We start from the raw sequence: 20,453 nt of genomic DNA, 5'->3' as shown, positions 1-20,453 counted from the left end.
ATACTAAATAATGTTTGTAGTCATTACATGTAAATTTAATTACATAAATTCTTGCCATTAGGCCGAAAAAATGAAGTTCCTAGCTGTCTTCGTGTTGGTTCAAGTGTTCCAAGTAAATCGTGGCTACCCGAGTGGTGCCCCGCAGTCGGCATGTTCCAGTCTTGCTCCAGTGCATAAAGAAAATGCACCTCAAGACTCTAGATCACCGTATACAGTGACTGCGAGAAAACTAGAAGACAGGATAAGAGGCAAGTAGTTTTTAAATCTTTTTTTGCATACCGACTAAATTTTCTCAGTTACGTTTTCGAACATTTACGCACTGACAGAAACAAGTGCTCAAGCCACCTGCCAATATCGTAATCAGATTTTATTTCTCGAAACGAGACATTCAAACATCCCATGAATATTTGGAACTGCATTTCGGAAAGGGTGGGGGCATTTTCCGATGTTTAGGATATGACCACGCTCATATACAGTCGCACTACAAATCGAGCGATAAGTTGCAGAACACGTGTTGCGTGATTTTGTATACGAGTGTGGACGTCTTCTGCGACTTTTATCTGACACATAACATTGTCGCGGAACTGCGGTTTTGTATATGAATGTAGACGTGTCCTTAAGCCATGTCCATACTCGTATACAAAGACGCAGAACGCGTGTTCCGCGACAATGTTCTGTGACGATTGCAGAACAAATCGGGTGTTCTGCGACTTTTATCTTTGAAAAGTCATAAGCCTAGTCGCAGAACGCGTCAACACTCGTACAAAATCGCGCAGCACGTGTTCTGCGATTGTCGCTAAACAAATCGAACGATTTGTTGCGAGACTTTGTGGGCATGGTCTTACATCCTCGATGCAAAACTTCCGGCTGTGGTCCGGGAATATTGAATTTTTCCGATTTTAAATCTTGTGAACTGTAGATTCTAATGCAATACGCTAATCTTGAAATGGCCACTCGATAATTTTACAATTTACAGTAAAACTTTGATTAACCGTCCAGACCAGGGCTGTGATGGATAACTGAATAGACCGACAACAAATCTCTTAATACATATGTACAGTAACGTGACTTCACTGCGCGCTTGGGACGAAAATAAAATCCTTACAATATGTATGTGTTATTCATAATTTAATTTTACAAACCGATCAATATAAATTTCAACACGAGTAGTAATATACAGAAATGTGTTGTAATGCTATAAACCTAGGTTACAGTACTTTAAAATGTCATCTCTTTGAGGCTTCTGTGTCTTTGAGGCTCGAGATTTTTGCGCGGCGATGTTCCGTATCTTGCGCAGAAGTATTATCTGTGTTGCATTTGCCTCCTCTTGCATTTCTAACCAGTCAATACACTTTGTTTCTAGTTATCGAAGTTCTGAGTGGCTAGTTGTAGGTTTTTGGTAAAGAACTAATCCTTTTCACATCGCCATCAATTTCTTCAATGGTAGTCATACTAGAAACGATTTAATCATCGTTCGTAATTTCAAAGCCTCCATCCATTTTGTCACATTCCAATCAAAACGAAACATTCATTCAAACACAGGCTACTGTCGCAACTGAGACCAATATGTAATATAATAGCGACTGGTTAGTGATGGGTTTGTGGTGCGCCAGATCTCTCTAGCTAAACTCCTCCGTCACCGACGATTAGTCACTTCCAGCTTTATCCAGAAGGGTGTAAAAGTAATCTGTGGATAATTTTAGATGTTTGTTTGTTGATACTCACGTATTTTTTTTTAAACGATGACTGATAACAAACTGACGGTTAAACGAGTGACGGTTAATCGAAGTTTTACTGTACTGCAATTCATTAATCTTCGTATTCTCGTCGGTTCTTGATTAGTGTTTTAAAGTATATTGATTCTATCTAACGGTGGAATGTTTAATTCCCCCATTTACAGTTAGTATTACATCGCCTCCTAACATGGATTTCCAGGGATTTATGCTTCAAGCCCGTTATGCGAACAACCGAAACAGATTGGCAGAAGGCAAATTCAGTACCCAAAGGCAAATTTCTCAAACGTTAGATTGTGGTTCAGGTAGAGAGGTGAGTATGAAATTGTTTTGGTGAGCAATCATGATCAGGAAGTTAAAATAAATTTTTAATTTTTGAAAATCTTTTTGAGGAAGAATAGTTTTAATTTTGTTTTTTAATCTTGTTTCTATGGACTAAAGTCCAGAAAACATGCAAGACATTTTTTTCCCCATGAAATCTTTCGATCGATATCTCTAAACTAAAAAATCAGAAGGGGAAATATAAAAAATGAAAATCGATTCACACACCAAATCTGAATTCGGCCGTTAGTTAATCACCTTTTGGAACTACTTTCGTACCAAGTTTGCTCTTATTGACATGCGATGATGCAGTTGATCACTGCGCGCGTCTCAGTTTTTCAAATCTAATGTTACTTCAAATATTCTCAAATAAAAGAATAACTTTTATTACTGTAAAAGTTTGATAAAATCCCTTTCATAAAACTTGAAAAATCCAACCAATAAAGCTCATAGGTTACATTCGAGCAAATGCAACCGATAAGCTTATTTGTTGTATTTTTCAAGTTTTATAAAAGCACTTTTACAAAACTTTTATTAGTGTAATCCCGGCCTTAGACTGACTTCAGTAAAATAGTACAGCCGATCCTTCATATGCGTGGATCAATGGAGTTGATTCTCTGGGAATCTACCAGACCTTGTTAAATAACAACATTGAATTATGAACGTAATAGAATCTTGGTACTATACATGGTATGCTGTAGTTGCAAATATAAATTTACAGAAATGCTAGATTTCGGCGTTATAGTTCTGCAGAAATGAATTCGTTGCTCTCAACATTTTAGTTCTTGGAACATTTACTAAAAGCTTGAATGTAGCGTATGTATACTACTGTAGATTTAGACTCGCCGTGTCGTGTCAGGCGCGACAAACATTCAACGTAAAACCAATGAACGTATATATTCGTCATATCGTATCGTGGCTGCGCAGGCAGACATTTTAATGTTAAGGAATAGTTGCGTGTCTGACCAACACCTATAGCAGAAAGTCTCCGCGCGAAGCTCGTGACCTCGCCTTTATGTTTTTGCAGTATATCCAGTTACTAAAGATTTCGCATACGTCGGACTACGATATCCAATGGCTACAGGTGAAATGGACTTCTGTGACGTCAAAGCTTCGCGCGGAGGCTTTCTGCTATAGAATAGGTGTTCTGACACGACACGGTAACTAGATGTAAATCCACCCTTACGCGTCAAAGAAAAAATTTGATTCTGGCTAATTTTCTTACAAATATTTTGTTTCAGAATACTTTAACCCAGGTGAATAAAAATTCAAAGACCGAAGTAGTCACGGAATGGACTCCTGGACCTGGTGTCAATGATGACATTATATTCAGGTACAGCAGAATTTTAAGATATTTTGCTCTCTATTCATTATATATCCCTTTTGAGCTTATTAGATTTCTTTATGTATAGATGATTTTTCCTCAATGCTTGAATTTTTTCAGGGCAACTGTTGCGAATACTTTCAGCCGGTTTTGGACTAATATGGAAACCACGCCCATAAAGATAAGTGGCCACGGTTCAACTAAAGCCAAGGTATGTAGCTTGAATAATGACTTTTAGCTGTAAGTTTACTTACTACAAATAATCTGATCCCGTTATAACGAATACCGTTATAGCGAAAATCTCGTTGTAAAGAAAACTTTCCAATTCTTCAAATCAATTTACATAGCAACAATGTATTGTGCAATTCCGATATAACGAAATGAAAAATCCGTTATAACGAACTCGAAAACAAGTTTCGGAAAAACAAGTGTATCCATCTACTTTCAACGTTTTTGAAAAAATCGGATGAAATTGCAAATTGAATTGTCTACCTGGTTTCAGGACATTCGCTCCCGAAATGTGCCAGTTGCCAATCCACTCATAGGAGAAAAGGTTATGGAAATCGCACGTGCTTTTGGATGCGAAAACTTTCAAGCGTGTGTCGGCTCGCTGAATCGTTTTAAATAACGGTATGGTGTGGTAGCAAAACAGATTTGCAGATTGAAGCAAATTCAGTTGTGATATGGAAAATATGAATGAATGGAAAGCTGGTGAAATAGCGAAAGTAATAGTCATATGATCTTTCCGATGTATTCAACGCAGACAAAGCCGAAATCTTTCTCAAACAGTTACCTAAAAAAATTGACATTTAAAAAAGACAAGTACATTGGTGGCGAAAACTGCTTTATTTTGCTGCAACATGAACGGAACCGAAAAGTTATGGTGATTGGAAAATTTGTGAATCCAATCAAAATTTGTGCCTGAAGACCGTGAAATCACTGCCTTGTAATTACAAATCAAGTCGAAAGGCTTGGATGACTACTATTAAACCACACATGCACCTCGTTCATATTCCTCTGCGGAACCTCTAACGAATTGGTACATGCTGGAATGTACGTGTAGTGAAACCTGACGTGAAGTTTGTTTCTGTGTAATGCTTGTTATGTGTAGTGCTGCCATCTGCCACCAGTTTTTCTAACTATGAGTGAAGTGTAATGATTGAATAATTAATCGTTGTAGGCCTGTTGCTCTCTGTGGCGACTTTTTTATGGGGAGATCGGCTCGCATTTGCGCCTCTAAGTTGGGAACTACAGGAAACCAACTTCAGCCGAGCACCACTATGGCGACGGTGGGGGCTTGGATGACTACAAGAATTTTTAATGAGGGCTAGTAAAGTTTTATGGGAAAATGAAGCGAAAACAGATCCCGCTTCTTATCGCCAATTGCACGGCACACATTGAATTTTCAAAATTAGAGTGCATTCACATCGAATACATGCTTCCTAACTGCACATCTATTTTGCAACCATTTGGCCGATGTGTACGGTACTTTCACCACCTCAATTATGCAACTGCTGAGATGTATTCATCGGCTTGACAATAAAGAAATAGTGAGGCCTGAGTCAAGCAAGCTATGGATACGATAGCTGGAGTCTGGAAAGGATATCGTTCAAAAAGTCATTTGTAATGGGTAGAAGAAAGCTAATGTAATCGCAGAATTCTGTGAAACACTGAATAAAGCTGAAAGTGCATCCACCGATTTACAGCCTTTGCGGGAACACATCGCAAAAGTCTGTCCGGTCTGTTCGGAATGGACGCTGGTCGATTTCTTTTCTGTGATGGTATTCGGAACAGTTAACAGACAACGATATCGTTTGTATGATACAAGATAACAATGAACAATTGCTTGCGGACAGCAGTGACGAAGAGCAGCTTTCACTAGAATATGCTTTGGTACCTACAGCATCTGAAGCCTTAGCTAGTTTGGAACTCTAAAACGATATTTATCAGATCAAGTGAACCTTCCGGACCATTTGTTTGAGCATGTGTATACTTTAGAGGAATTTGTTTCCTCGGCTTCTTGGCAAAAATAAAATGAAATTGCGGATTATTTGCCTCTAAAATGTTAATCAAGTTAAACTTATGCAAAAACTTCAATGCTTAATTGATTTGAGTTGCTTTGTTATTTCTAAAATTCAACTTCATTTTTTATTATCTAGAACGTAAATAAGTATTTCTTCCCTCAATCAAATTCTGCTACAACGAATGTTTTTGCGCATGTTAAAAATCGGAAATTCCTTTTTTATAACGAAATTTCGTTTTAACGAAGTGATTTCTTCGGTCTCGTGGAGTTCGTTATAATGGGATTCGACTACATAACTTTGTTTTCTAGTCTCAAAAGCTTTGCTATAAACTATAATTTTTCTAACAATCGTTTATGTAGCTATCGGAATTATTAAGCGGTCAGAAATTGAGTAAAACTAGCTATCAAAGATTTTGATCAATAAGACATTTTGTAATGAGATCTGTGATAATTTTAATTTTACTAAAGCAATGGATGTCTTAGTAAAACTTTTAAAGAAAACAATTTCGCAAAATGAAATCAATAAAATTAAAACCACCAAATATAGTAAATCTTGTTATGAAGTCGTGATTTTTGGTATTAATCTTTGAAATATCAACCTCGTACAATTTTGAAAAAATTCTGGCTATTAAAGTATGCATATTTTTCTTTCAGAATCGAGAATGGGATTTTAAAAGAATGTATGATGATTGCTTTGTGAGCAAAGGCTGTTTTGGTATGCCTGCTGATTGTGTGAATAGCATGTCATGTGATATCCTACTTTCATATATGAATAATGGTGAAGGAGTTCTATTTACAATGGCCGGATCATTGGGATCTTCTCAGAATTATATGGCCACTGGTCTATCTACAGACCAAAAAATGGTAGGAATTGTGTATTTCAAATCCACCAAATTGCAATCATATGAAACAAATTATGATCGTATATTTTCTTTTACATAGGGCAGTGATAGTGTTACTGAATGCTTCATGGATAATGGGAGAGTGGTGGTTCAAACCTCCTGGAATATAGGTCGAGAAAATTCTCCTTTAACCTTGGTTAGTATCTTTACAAGCAGTGCACTAGTTGTATAAAAAAAATTGAATATATTTTGATTGGTATATATGATTTATATATGATTGGTTTTTTTTTTTTTTTTCAAGGTACCTGAAGGAATGTACGATTGGAATTTTGAAGATGGTGTTGCTAGATGCTCTTGGACGAGGCCATACACAACTGTTTTGGAAGGCAGAACTTTTGACATGATCAATTCAACTTATTATATTCTGATGGCTAAAGGACCCATGAATGGTGGACGTAAGTGACAACTGCCAAATCGGATGAATTTTTTTTCAAGTCTGTTTCTCAATCATTCGTTCAGCTCATTCCACTGGATAAACTTCGTTGTACTGTACAAAGATTGAGATCAACATAAAGATGTGCTTTTTTTCTTCACCGTAAGGCAGTGCCGTCTTAACGCATGGGCCCACCGGGGCACCTCGAGAAGAGGGGCCTCACAAAAATGAGAACTAACTGAAATTTCCGAGAACTTTCCATGTAAGGGCCTTAGAAAAACCAATTGGCCCGGGGGTCCGTGAAGACGGCCCTGACGTAAGGCAGCTAATGTCGGACAAGTGCGTTTATCGCCGTAAAGCCGGGTTTTCCTAGGAATAGAATTTCTGCAGCGTGAAAATGCTGTTAAAAACCCGAAATTCAGGTTTTTGGCCAGTCGGCGTTTTCACGCTGCACGCGCTGTAGAAATCTTCTAGAAAAACCTGGCTTAAAACCGAAGTAGACTGAACTCGCAATCGGTTTTCAGACGAGCTGTTTTTCAGAGGAACCAGTTTCATAATAGAAACCACTCGTCCGTCAATTGCTGCGCGATTTTTGACATCCGCAATCTTCTATTTAATCTCCCAAAGCGGGAGCTCAAATGACGTATAACAATCGTGATATCGGCCTTATAGGTGGACTTCCTAAATTCTACTGCTGTATTTATACAAACACAAGGGATACAACAGGCAAATTGCCCAACGAGGTGGCCGAAAAAAAAAGATGCCCATAATATGGATGTTAAATACAGGGTGTTCTGTTAATTGACCGACAAAGAGGTTATAGAGACGTAAAGAGGAACAAAAATTGCAATAGAACATGGTGTCGCAAACCACGTTGAGAGGGTGAAAATCGCGAAAAACTCGTGCAGTTTTCGACGTCGCGATGGAACGACAAAAAGTACAATAACTAAAAAAAGATTTATTTGATTAATTATTACAAGTTGTTGGAAGTGGCGGCCGCTGACGTCATTGCAGTCTACAACGACGTAAAAACGATTCCCGGATGCGCTCGAAGATACCAAGTATGCTTTTGTCTGCCGTAGCAATGACAATCCGCGCCGAGATCCTTCCTCCAGTATGTCCACAGGCGTCACATAAACGAATGATTTAAGGTGACCCCATAGGAAAGTTGCACAATTGAGATCCGGCGAACGTGGAGGATGAGCAACTGGTCCCCGTCCAATCCACCTCCTTGGGTATATAACATCGATTTTGAGTTTTTCGCGATTTTCACCCTTTCACTGATTTGCGACACCATGTTCCATTGCAATTTTTGTTCCTCTTGATGCCAACTAACCCTCTGAGTTTGTCGGTTCATTAACAGAACATCCTGTGTAATCAAAATACAGCAACCCAATATAAAAGCATATATCGAAAGAAAAATTTAATACTATATAAATACGCTGCCCGTAAAAAAATATTATGGTTGTCTTATCTAAGTATGGATAGCTTCTCGATTTATATTCCAACATGTTTATCGTACTGCTTTTTAACCCTAGAATGGTACCTATACGTCTAAGATGTAGTTTGTGTATTTAACTTTTTTAAATGTGATCAGCATGTATTCCCCAGAGATCGTTACGATCTGTCCAGGGAGTTTGTTAGTAGCCATCCATTCTAGGGTTAAACGTGTCAATTATTAGCTTACCTCCGGGGAATAGTTAAAATTCTATTCCATTCACTAACAACACTATTAGAGAAACTCCCTACGACACCACAACCTGGAGTTGTCCCTTACTAAACGATACTGATGCTTCCGTGCCGAAGCAGTTGATTAACGGTGTATTAACTCGTTCGTCCCATTGAAAATTTTGAACACTTTGATCATATCCCTCTGACACCTACGTTCCTCCAATGTAAACATTCAAGAAATCAAGCCTCTTCGTAGCTCTCACCCTGTATGCCAACAAGAGCACGCGTAGCTCTTCTCTGCCACCCCCCCTCAACCAAGTCTGTCCCTTTTTATAGGTATGGTGTCCAAAAATTTGCAGCCATCTATCAATATAGGAGTGGCAAACCCACATTTTAAACATGCCATCGTTTCTACATTCGTTCACTGTCAATGGTGAAAACAAATGGCAGCACAAACTGAAAACTAACAGCACACCGCGGTAGAGCTTTCATTTTTTTCAACGCAACTCTCGTATTCAGCTTTAAAACGGTAGTGAACTGCATCAACGAGGCGTTAGATCTGAGTTGAGGAAATTGTTTTAAATCTAGAACTAGAGGATTACCTGAGCTATACAGATACTGTTTAAAATTTTTAATTTTGTCCTTCAAAAGTTCCATGCCATAAGTTTTGTTTTTTTCTAGGTGTTGGGTACCACACAGGAGGCCGTTTGTATTCCTCGGACAGAGTCAACTTCACTGCTTACGATATGGTGGCAGGTGCTGGAGCACATGATGCAGTCAAAATCCACGGTAAGTTAAATTTGTTTAGAGTGTAAATCTTATTTTTTTTTAATGCTGGTGCATTTAGGTAATCAGTACTTTCGTATGGTACAATTCGACCCCAGTGTGTAGGTGAATTTTGTAGAGTTCTTAACGTGATTATTTTGAATCGTTCAAGTAGCTGTCTTGCTTACCATGATCTAGATAACACTGAAGAGAAGCAATGTACGCAGTCGTTTGAAACGCGGGTGATTCCAGTTGAAATCTACCAACGCACCATCGGCGGAGATGGATTTTGGTCTGAGGAGAGGGCACGATGAAGTCACCCGTACGCATCTTTGTTGGGGCAATGCACCCCCTAGTATCTCCGCCCATGCAACGCACCTAATCTTTGTTACATGGTACTGACAGAGCTCTAGCGTGGAGTCCGAAGAGATCAATCTTTTTATACTTGATATTTTACACTAGAAAATCTAAGGTACCCGCCGAAGACCTTATCGGGCCCGTTCAAGGATGTGGAATCGGTTTACCATTTCCAGTAACATTCTCCAACTAGTAAGCCGTAGCACCAATATGAATAGTATGCTCTAGTGCAGTGGTTCTCAACCTTTTGGAAGCCCGATTTCATTTTTGTAAGTGGAAGGCCCGGTCAAACACATGATTTAACGGACCATGAATGGGGGAAAAGGAAACGGCAGATCAGTCGCGGCCCGGTATGAATGTCACGGCCCAGTACCGGGCCGCGGACCGGCGGTTGAGAAACACTTATACAAATACAACGCCACAACAGGCAAATTGCCCAACGAGGTGGCTGACTCTCTAATGAGTATAGGCCATCTTGCATCATTCGACCATACAATGTTTATTTCTATATAGTTTAAGTTATTAGGAAATGTATGTACTTACGTATAGTCTCTTGTAATTTATTTTCAGAATAAGAGCAATCGCTAAACTTCAAATCGGGCGGTTAATAATAATCGGCAGCCAAAACCATGGTCCGTTTCATTTTGAATTAACAACTTGTTTGTATTACAGGTAAGAGCTCTGAGGAAAACACTGAATTCGGGCATACATCCGATTTTGTTTCCACCGTACATGAGTTGAGTACTTCTGATTCAGCAACAAATGAATACAATGAGTTAGCAACGGAAGCTACACCCCCGTCAAGTAAAACCACAGTGAATCCAAAGGACAAAGATGCTGAATCTAGCAGTACTGTAACGACTTGGGGCTTGAACATAATGATATTGGCATTAAGTTTCCTTATTCTGTCTGAGATTGAAACAAGTAAAAACGTCGTTTGAAGTCGAGCAATTGACATATTTGGTCATTTTTGAAGGGGATTTAATCCGAGTCTCGTATTGTTTTTTAATGTTTTTAACTGGAGTGCCAAATGAATCGGAGGGCTTTTTTTTTTCATCTGAGTGGTTTGTAAATTTTATTGGAATAAAGTTTTAATTTTTACACCTTGAAACGTTGTGGATTTTGGTTTCTTTTTTGAGATGCAATAGTCTAGACTATATTTATTTACATGAAATTCTAAACTCATCAGCGTCTGTTCATCGATGTAAACAAACTACCCTACTAGCATCTCCAGGATGAGAATTCTTTCTAGCGCTTTTTCATTATAAAACGCAGGATATTTCAAAATTAGGGTGAAAGATTTTTCATAGAAAATTAATAGGCCTACACGCGCTTCATAGTTTGCCAGACTAGTAACATCCACAATCTAAAAATTAGCCCGAGCGATTTTGAGTATATATTCACATTATGGTGATTTAATTTCATGGCTATTTAATTATTACCCGCGTATTAGATTTCCCATATAAAGAACTGAATATAATCGAGCCAAACTTTAGTGTGAAACGAGTGTATTTAAAGTTTAACCTCGAATACACGATTTAATTTCGTTTCAGGTGCTTTCATGGTCACTGCATGGGTGGCATTAGTCAGCATTGCAATATTGATGGCGCGACATTTTAAAAATGAATGGGAAGATGAAACTGTTTGCGGTGTGAAGATTTGGTTTGCAGTAAGTTTCTTTTTAAAATGCCATTATACATTACGAGATTAACACGCGCGATAGATGTGCCCAATCCAAGATTGAAATTTTTCCGAGTCTAAACATATAGTAACTAAATACCGCAATCCTATCCTGTGTGTATTGGTATTTCTTCACGATGCCAAGGTAAAAATTCCGTGGGTTTTCGGTATAAAATAAGCGAATATCGAAAACTTTCATGAATTGGGTATTTTGTGAATCAAATGAAATTTTCTAAATCACGAAAAAAAATAATTAAACTTTATGCATTGAGAATAATATCGATTAGACCAATATAGAGGCTAGGGATTGGAGTACCCCCGCTGCCTAATTCAACCGGTGTGAAGGTATTGAGGACTGACCTGGCCAATGTGTCAAACAACATGCATCACATCCAGAGCCGCACGACTAGAGACGAAAACTTGGTGACCCGTAATTTTAAAAAAGTAAACTCTACACCCTTCTGGGGCCTGCCCACGTCCAACAAAAATGACCCGAATTTATAGTGCAAAGAACCAAGATAGTCGTCCTGGGCCTCCACAAGGATGGGGGACTGGCAGGGTTCTAACCATGGGGCCGGGACAATTATGAATTTACTATAGAAAGGCCACAGTGAAGTCTCTGGGGCACACACAATGGCTTAAATGAATATTTCTATAGGAATCGTGGATATATATGGTGGCAAATACAGAACCGGGACGAGCTTGCGTTTTTGCGCCCATTGTATTGCTGAAGGGAAAGTTAAAGGGTGAAATATTTGCCTCTGGTGTGGCCCCGTGCCTATGCAAGGTTGCCGACCAGTGTAAATCCGAATGGAATTGTTTCCCGTTTTTCATTTGAGAAAATCTGAAGACAAGGTTTATCTCCTCCGTTAAAAGCCGGGTAAATTTGCCGTTACTGTAACGCACTGAGCTAGAAGTTTCTATAGCTCAATGCTGAGAGGTTCTAGTCGCGTAAACTGATTCGATGTCGGCTGAATTTGGTTTTTGAACCTCGATTTGCAAATGCGAGCTAGCCTTTCCCTTAAAGTATTTGCTGCTTCCATAATATCGAAAAACACATTAGATTTGTCATTTTCACACTTTCGATTCGGCAGATGGCAGTACCTATTCGGAACACGCAGCTAATCTGGCGTACGCAAGACGTACCTTGGGCAGATGCGGGATGTTAAATATGAGGGTGTTTTGTGCTTGAGCTGTATGTAGATTTAAATTTATTAATTATGGGATATTTTGCTCAGTTCTCGTGCTAAAAAATATTATGGGTGCCTCACAGCGTACGCAAGATTTTCTCGGTTCGTTTTTATCATTTTCTGTCGCACCACGATCATTTTCTGCAGACGAGGACTAATTAGACCGGGACCTACAATTTATTGCCGATTCCGAACGGCAGACTTGTTTTTTTATACTCGTCGAGGGGTGGGTTGCACTCCTTGCAGTAGCAATGTTTTCCTGTGGTCCTGTGTCGGGAAAGTTTTCTGACAAGGACAAACCGGGTATCGCGACACCTCTAAACATCCGTTGGTACTTCAGGCGAGCATCTTATCGACCTGGGCTACCGCGCCCGGTTCGTTTTTACTGCAAAAATATAATCTATGTTCATAGGTGGGATTTTTCACTTCCCCAGGAATTGCATTGTAATCAGTTATCTCTGGTATGTTGTTGGCAAGGGCCAGTTTAAAATAAAATTAAAGGCTGAATCGCGTGGGAGAGACAAGCTGAAGTTTGAAATGCTGTAAAAGCTGTGGGAAAAACATGAAAAGAAAAAGGAATGGGAAACGAATGAGTAACACTTTTTAACTATTACTGTGATTTCATGCAGTATATGTTCAGCGGTAGTCGGAAAATCGAATAGAATACTCGATTTCATTCTCAAAAAGGTCTCTACGTTCTCCTAAAGTCATACCATTTTTCCGAGGTTTCGTTTGTCCTGGACTGGAGTATGCCGTAAGGTTTTGGAGACCATACCTACAGGAGGACATAAAATTGGTTGAAAGGGTGCAGAGAAGAGCCACGAGTGCTCTTGATGACACAGGGTTTAAGGGGCTTGAAATTTTCAAGGGATGGATAAAATGAACCACTAGTTAATATCGTCAATCAACAAGGAAACACCGGTATCGATTGGTAAGGGACAACTCCAGGTTTCGCAGGGAGTTTTTTTTAATTGGATCGTGAGTAAATGGAATAACTTACCTCCAGGAGTCATGAATTCTAACACAATCGACACATCTAAAAAGAAATATGATAAACAAATTGGGATAAATGGAGAAGCTATCCATACTTTTAGATGAGACGACCATAATTTTTTTATGAGTATTATATTTATTTTATAATTATTGGGTTGCTTTATTTTTCATAGTTAAATATATATTCGACATTCATATTTTTTTATGGGCATCTTTTTCGCAGCCAACTCGTTGGACATTCTGTTGTGGCATTTGTATATATAAACTTATTAATTTTATTCATCTAATTATCATTTATAATATTTAATAGTATGGAATGTAAAATTATCTTATTTGATAGAATTAAGAATGAATTTTCAAGTTTTTTGGAATTAGCATGTGTAACACTGTTTATCAGAAAAATCATTAGTTTTTAATTCAATTATATATTTTAATTCCAGAGCTTAAGAAACTGCTTTCTCATGACAGTTGGATAATGTAATTTAAAGTGTTTATAAAATTTCTGAAAAATTTGAAAAAAAATTCTACAGCCCAAGCATGTGTTCTGTTTCAAATCTGTAAAATAATTTCACCAGCATCCAGTTTTGATTTTTATTTCCATTACTTTTGATATATGCAACTATCTAATTTGAAAAAGTTTAAAAGTATTGAATTAATGAATGTTAGTTTAGATGAATATTAATACACTATATGTAAAATAATTAATATTTGTAACACCAATTTTTATAGGTTCATCGGGGATTAATGATTACAGCTTTGGTCTTTATAATCATAGCATTCATAGTCATATTTGTACACAAAGATGGGTGGAATTATGTGAGTACTACTTTGCCTACACACATTCGTTTCAAACATAATTTTTCAACATGAATGTTTTTAATTTTCAGATTTCATACAGCTTCAGTTTGAAAATTTTACACAGTAAGAATTTCTAAATTACTATGTTTATTTGCACAAATATCTTGTACTACCTTTGTGCTCATTGGCGATTCATTCTAGAACTCGTGGGGAATGCAAAACTGCTGAATACTAAACTCATCCAGTAAGTCATCTTGTAGGTCATAAGCAGGGCCATCTTAACACACGGGAACACCTTGGCACAGCTCAGTGGCCCAAAGTGTATAGGGGGCCTCATGTTGAGACAAAAATGAAAAATATGCTTGTACATTGAACAAAATTCTAAATTATGGTTGGCTGGTACACCAGGGCATCTTTGCCCTAGGGTCCATGATGCTGTTAAGATAACCCTGGGCATAAAGTGTGAAAAGAAATATTGTTCACAACTGAGAAAGCTTTCTGAGAGCTATTTATATATTTTATAAAAAAAATAAACAATATATTCTTTTAATATAAGTTGGGGGAAAATTCTAAGGTTACATGTTTCCCCTGAGTATGGAGACTTTTTAATATCTTCAAAATTTCATTGAGTACCAAGGTATGAATTGTAGTTTTCTTTTTGAAAATATGAAGAGATGTGTAGCAAATATGCATTAGCTCTGCCCTTCAACAAAAAGTACAAGCACATTAAATCCAAAAGAGAGAAAAAACCTTTTTTTTTCTTTTGAATATTTATTGATTTGTGAAAATAAATTTAAATGTTAATTAGTGGAGCATCAATAGTAATGGTGTCAATAGTAAATAGTTTGATAGTTAACATTACAAGTTGAGAACAATTTGGTTTATTCATAACAATATGCATATACATTTTTTTTCTCCAGGAAACCAAGAATCCACATGCAGTCCTAGGATGCATTGCTACTGCATTGGGATTACTCCAGGTAATATGTGAACTTCCATTCTCTACCCTTAGGCATTATAATTACTGATTCATTTGTGTTATCAAAAACGGTCACAAAATTCAATTTAAACCAGAAACGGATTTGATTCTGAATGAATGACTTTGTCCATAATCATTGGTGAGATTTTATTTCTCACACACACATTTAACGTGCTCTCGAATTTTCAAGTAGGGCAAGAAGTAGCAGAAGGCAAAGAAGGTTTGTGTTTCAGACAGCAATCTTGAGGGGAGTAAATTCTAGAAAAAACAAATACACCATTATAAAATCAGACTTTTACAGTGTAGGTAAGGGCAGCAAAATCGTGTCTGGAAAATTCACCGACAACAATTCACCACCTTGCTGGTTGCTAATAGGGTTTTGCTAATCTAATTTTGTTACTAATAGGACTAAACATTTTATTTTCTTCAGTGTATACTTTGTTTCGAAGATGTAGCGACACAATGAGTGAGTACGAGGGGAGGTTGTGTGTTCAGTTTCTTTATTTGGGGGGAAATCAAGGTTTTATAGCATTCACTTGTGAAGTGAAATTCCTCAAGGATTTGCATTTTATTACAAGTTTAATATGTATACACAGAAGTGCAATGAAGTTTATTTGAAAAAAAAAACAAAGTTTCACTCAAAAATATATTTTGAGAAAAAATTCCCTTGAACTCTCTATTTTGGGGAGAAAAATTTCTTGGAATCGCAAAGAAAAAATAAAAATCTGTGTTGACAGAACAATGTGCTGAGTAACAAATATAATATACATTATGTACATATATTAATGATTTCTCCACTGAACAAAAAGACTAATATAATGTATATGATGAAGATGAAAATATGATGAAAAAATATTTCACCATGTATATGTAATTATATGGAAGGTAACTTTAAATCAAGAGCTTCTTTTACATAATAGAAATAAAGAGCATCAAGCTGACAAATTCAACAAAAAAAGAAATGATAATTTACACACATTGTAATATGATTTACAGAAAGTTGTGTGCAAATATTTTTTATCCTCATTTGTTATACATAGCTTTGTTTTTCTTTCAGCCAATAATGGCAGCTTTTCGACCATCTCCAGATGACTCAAAGAGGCCAATTTTTAATTGGTTGCATTTAGGAGTTGGAAATGTTGCACAATTAATTGCAGGTAAAATATACTACCAAAACTATGTTATTTTATGAGAGATGAATGATTTTAGGTTTTAATAAATTCATTTTCAGAGTGTTTTATTTTTTTACGATTGTATAATTCTTATGCAGGGGATTGATATTAATAAGATTACATAATTTTTTGAAATCCTAAAATCAATGTATAACACTTATACAATTGATGAAAAGTATAACTACATTTTGTTCCAAATGGAAAGAGTCCTGAAAGAAAATTACATCAAGAAAAGATGTATATTATTTGCGTATATAAAAATACACAAATCCTGAATCATTCCATAATTAATGGACTTTTTGCCTTTTCATTTCATCTTTTAGTTATCACAATTTTTTTTGCTGTATCTCTGGAGGGATCAGGCTTGAAACGAAGCTTTTACTGGGTGATGGGGGTTTTTGTTGTTGTTCACTGCTTTGTCCATGGCCTTTTCCAGCTCCATGCTTGGGCACAGAAAAAGAAAAGTAAGTACATTGTATATGTCAGCAAAAATTTTTAAACCATTGTTTTTTGTGTGCAAACAATGTAGGAATGTTAAATTTAAGCATTTAAACTCTCAATGTAAATATGCTTAAAAGTTATCAATATAACTTTGAAGTTCCCACAGATGGAGATTACCAGAATTATTTTAGCAGCTTTAAGAATTTTTTTTAGAACAATGACATCTTATCTGAAAAACCTTTAAAAATCACTATGCATACAAAAGCCAACAAATTTTCAAGTTTATTTTTAAAAAAATATATATTGGGGCTATAAAATATTGTGCTGCACATTTTGTTTTGTGGTTGCTCCTATCTATCCAAAATCTAAAAGCAACCCCCTCATCACTAAATCATATGAACATTTTTATATTCCTAATCAAATATGTCTACTTTAAAAGCACATTCTCACTATGATCTTGCTACTTTTAGCAGTATAGGATAGGTAGCCCTCCCCACCCCCCCCCCCATGCTTGGGAGAGGTCATTCTCAATGTAATAGAAATAGGGGAAATAATTATTATAAAAATATTTTTTGTTATAATAGAAATAGTGGCTGCGCTTCAACTATGAAAATGTTTATGAAAATGAAACAATATTAGAAAAAAATAAAAACATTCTGTGTGTGTGTGAAGGGGTCCAGCAATTATTTTTGCCTCAAACTCAGTGTTTGGTAAGAGTGGCTCTGATGCCATAAAATAAATTGCTATTAAGAATAGAAAGACAGTTTGCTGAAAGTGTGAACCTCCTTACTTGATCAAAAACTCTAGCCTGTTATGGTTAAAGTTATAGATTTGTGATATTCAAGTTTATATATATAACATACATTTATTCAGGCTCGTAAATAGATGTGGCAGAATTTTCAAAAATAAAAGTTCATCAGTTTTATCCGGACATCACATCATTAGTAGTGATAGTCATTTATTAGTGAGAATTGCTTACCACTTATTTTACCCATCCCCTATTGGATATACCCCCTGGTGAACAACATTTTCAGTGGAAACTTCTTAAAAGAAAGCAGTTTTCAGAAGGGTCCCATTTTTATTCCTTTACTCCTTCTAAATTACTATTACGAAATCTGAAATAAGGCTGAAGCGAAGCAAGTAATCTACAAAAGAAAAGCGTGTAATTCATTAATCAGGATCTCTGAAAATTATTGACTTTTTTTACTTTTCTTTTAGCTGTGTATTGTGTAACGTTCAAACTAGGTTACTTGACTAATTATATACTTTACAGAAAATACAGAAATAAAAATGCAAGAGATGGGATCAGGAGCTAACCATTCCACAGATCACAAAAACATTGCAGTAAGTTTATTATCCCATTGAATGCTTCATTTAGATGTTAGTAAATTTTGTATTTGATTGTGATAGTCGCATCATAAGATAAATTTTTGATTGATATATTTTAAGTCATTTCACAAAAGTTAATATATATATATTATCTCTTAGAGTGAATTATATAGCAGTTTCAAGTTCAATATACATAATAACATACCAATATCACCAGCACAGGCAGCTAGAATATGTTGTGTGGTATATAATTGATGGAATAAATTTAAAAAAAAGTAACTTAGCTTTACGCTATAAAAAGTCATCAGAAATTGAAATTACGAAATGAAAATAAATGAATGAAATTGAGTTTTGAATATTCAAAGCCATCTCTGGGTTCTACATCAGGGAGAAACACCAGAGACTGGCTGAAATTTGCAAACGTTTCTGATAGTACTTAGGCCTTAACCTAAAATACTAGTCCCCCCCCCCAATTTGCAATGTGTAAATTTGAATTTAGCCACAAAAATAGCAACAATAACATACAAACAAAACACCATAAATACAAATAAATGAATGTAAATATACAAAGAAGATTTTATATAAATACAGGGCCATCTTAAGATCATCATGGGCCTCCAGGCCAAGTGATCTTTGAGGCCCTACCAGGCAAATTCTCGGAAATTTCAACCTGATCTCATTTTTGTGAGGCCCCTTTTCTCTTGAGGCCCCCGGGCCGTGCCTTAAGACGGCAATGTATATATATTATTGAAATAGACCAATAACTAAATGTTATGGCAATATATTTTTATACTTCCATTACTTCATGATGAATACAATTATAATTCAAGGGTCTAAATGCCATGTCTGTAGATTTTTTTCCACTGCTAGCTTTTTTCTTTTTTTTAATCGGTTTTTTTTTATCCCATCCACAAAAACATACATACTATTTTTCTTTTGCAGGGAAGTGTGTTGAAAGTGCTGCTGCTTGGTGTTTATGGAATTTTCTTGACTGTAATAATGCTTGCTCTGTACTCTTTGATCGGCACTGCATGATTTTTATAACAGAGAACTGTGTTATTGTCTTTCATTGAATCCATGACAAGACTATTCTTGAACATGGTTATTTCTTGAATTTGTGGTTTCAAGATGATGGACAAATTTAAGTTAAAACATAAGATAACACTTTTGAAATATGTGATCTTTACATCTAAGATGTCAGAAGTTTTGTACAGTTATACATTTTGCGCTCATTCATAGCTTTGGCCTTCACAGATCTCAGCATGACCCGCCAAAATCACAAGTTCCATATCAGAGAAATAGAGTTTTCTAGTTTTTGCTGAGCTTGAAGATATTGATTATTTGAATGGCACATTTTTCTCTTAAAATTATACAAACGTTTTTTTACCATTTTGCCGAATAACTATTGTAACACAAATTTTATGGTACAATTCAAGTGATAACCAAAGCTGCTCATAATTTCTATATTTGGCAGTCAGATTTTATTCATGATTGAGATGTAGGGTTTGTTTCTCTTCTGGAAAATTAACTGCAAGATTTTATTTAAACTAAACTATTTTTAAAGTTTCAAGTAAGAAAATTTTTTAACTATCCATTCTTATGCTTTAGATTAATTAAGCTGCCTAATAGAAATGTGCAAAACATCAGAAATTGATTATTTGACCACTATCATTTTTAAATGATAAGATATAAAAAACTGATTTTCAGATTTTTAACACAAAAATTTGCTGGAACTTTTATTGATTTCTGTTTTATATATGTATTTGTGTTTAAAATATACTGGTGATTTTTTTATGTATTTTAAATAAATAAATTGCTAGAATATTATGTTTTGCATTAACAGTAAAAAAATTCTTCAAGAATATATAAATATATATATATACACACCCCAGATATATTTTGAATGCACACAACAATGTTTTCAAGTGTTTTTAAACCTACATTTTTTTTTTATATTTTCATGTATAATTTACCATTTTGTACAGTGTGTTACATTAAATGTATGTTAGCTGTCTATGTATGTAGTTCATAGAGTTTTAAGAGTTCATTGTTGGAATAAATATAGTCTAAAAGTCATTGTGTGTCGAAATTACTTCAATATTTAAAGCAAATAAGTGAAAAAACTGTTAATAAGCCTACAGGATATAACTGCTGAGATTCACATAGAAGCTGAATGGTTAGCATGCAAATCTTCGGGTCCAATTCCGATAAGCATAATTGGTATTTAACTATGTCCCGGCCTATATATCTCTGAATATAAAAGGATGATGGTGCGTCCAGGGCCACCCTTATCAGACGCGGTTCTCGGTGTGAAAATAACTCGTGAAAATAACTCCGGGGCTATATTTAGCTCTGATTTTATATATTTTGTGAGGACAGCGAATCGGCATCCAGATTCATGC

The 20,453-nt window shown here is 36.0% G+C and overlaps 1 protein-coding gene across 3 annotated transcripts in view; it reads left to right on the top strand.

Annotated features, from left to right (window-relative positions):
- Window positions 1-20,126, top strand: part of LOC149085003 (ferric reductase 1-like) — a 58,484-nt gene extending 38,358 nt beyond the window's left edge. For all 3 annotated transcript variants that reach the window (XM_089232754.1, XM_089232753.1, XM_089232755.1), the window contains exons 2-16: window positions 62-248; window positions 1,901-2,046; window positions 3,296-3,387; window positions 3,499-3,589; window positions 6,056-6,265; window positions 6,344-6,439; window positions 6,545-6,698; window positions 9,029-9,136; window positions 11,023-11,138; window positions 14,062-14,148; window positions 15,051-15,110; window positions 16,167-16,266; window positions 16,605-16,745; window positions 17,996-18,066; window positions 18,994-20,126. In XM_089232754.1, coding sequence (XP_089088880.1) covers window positions 71-248; window positions 1,901-2,046; window positions 3,296-3,387; window positions 3,499-3,589; window positions 6,056-6,265; window positions 6,344-6,439; window positions 6,545-6,698; window positions 9,029-9,136; window positions 11,023-11,138; window positions 14,062-14,148; window positions 15,051-15,110; window positions 16,167-16,266; window positions 16,605-16,745; window positions 17,996-18,066; window positions 18,994-19,086 — 1,743 coding nt within the window. In that variant the 5' untranslated portion in view covers window positions 62-70 and the 3' untranslated portion in view covers window positions 19,087-20,126. The remainder of the gene's footprint in view (window positions 1-61; window positions 249-1,900; window positions 2,047-3,295; window positions 3,388-3,498; window positions 3,590-6,055; window positions 6,266-6,343; window positions 6,440-6,544; window positions 6,699-9,028; window positions 9,137-11,022; window positions 11,139-14,061; window positions 14,149-15,050; window positions 15,111-16,166; window positions 16,267-16,604; window positions 16,746-17,995; window positions 18,067-18,993) is intronic.
- The last annotated feature ends 327 nt before the right edge of the window (window positions 20,127-20,453 follow it).

Source organism: Pholcus phalangioides, unplaced genomic scaffold, assembly GCF_987345545.1.
Source record: "Pholcus phalangioides strain wild (caught in Gottingen) unplaced genomic scaffold, Ppha-v1.0 ptg000007l_1, whole genome shotgun sequence".
NCBI classification, from domain to species: domain Eukaryota; kingdom Metazoa; phylum Arthropoda; class Arachnida; order Araneae; family Pholcidae; genus Pholcus; species Pholcus phalangioides.
The sequence above is the reverse complement of the archived record's forward strand: the minus strand, read 5'-3'. Positions and strand labels throughout refer to the sequence as shown.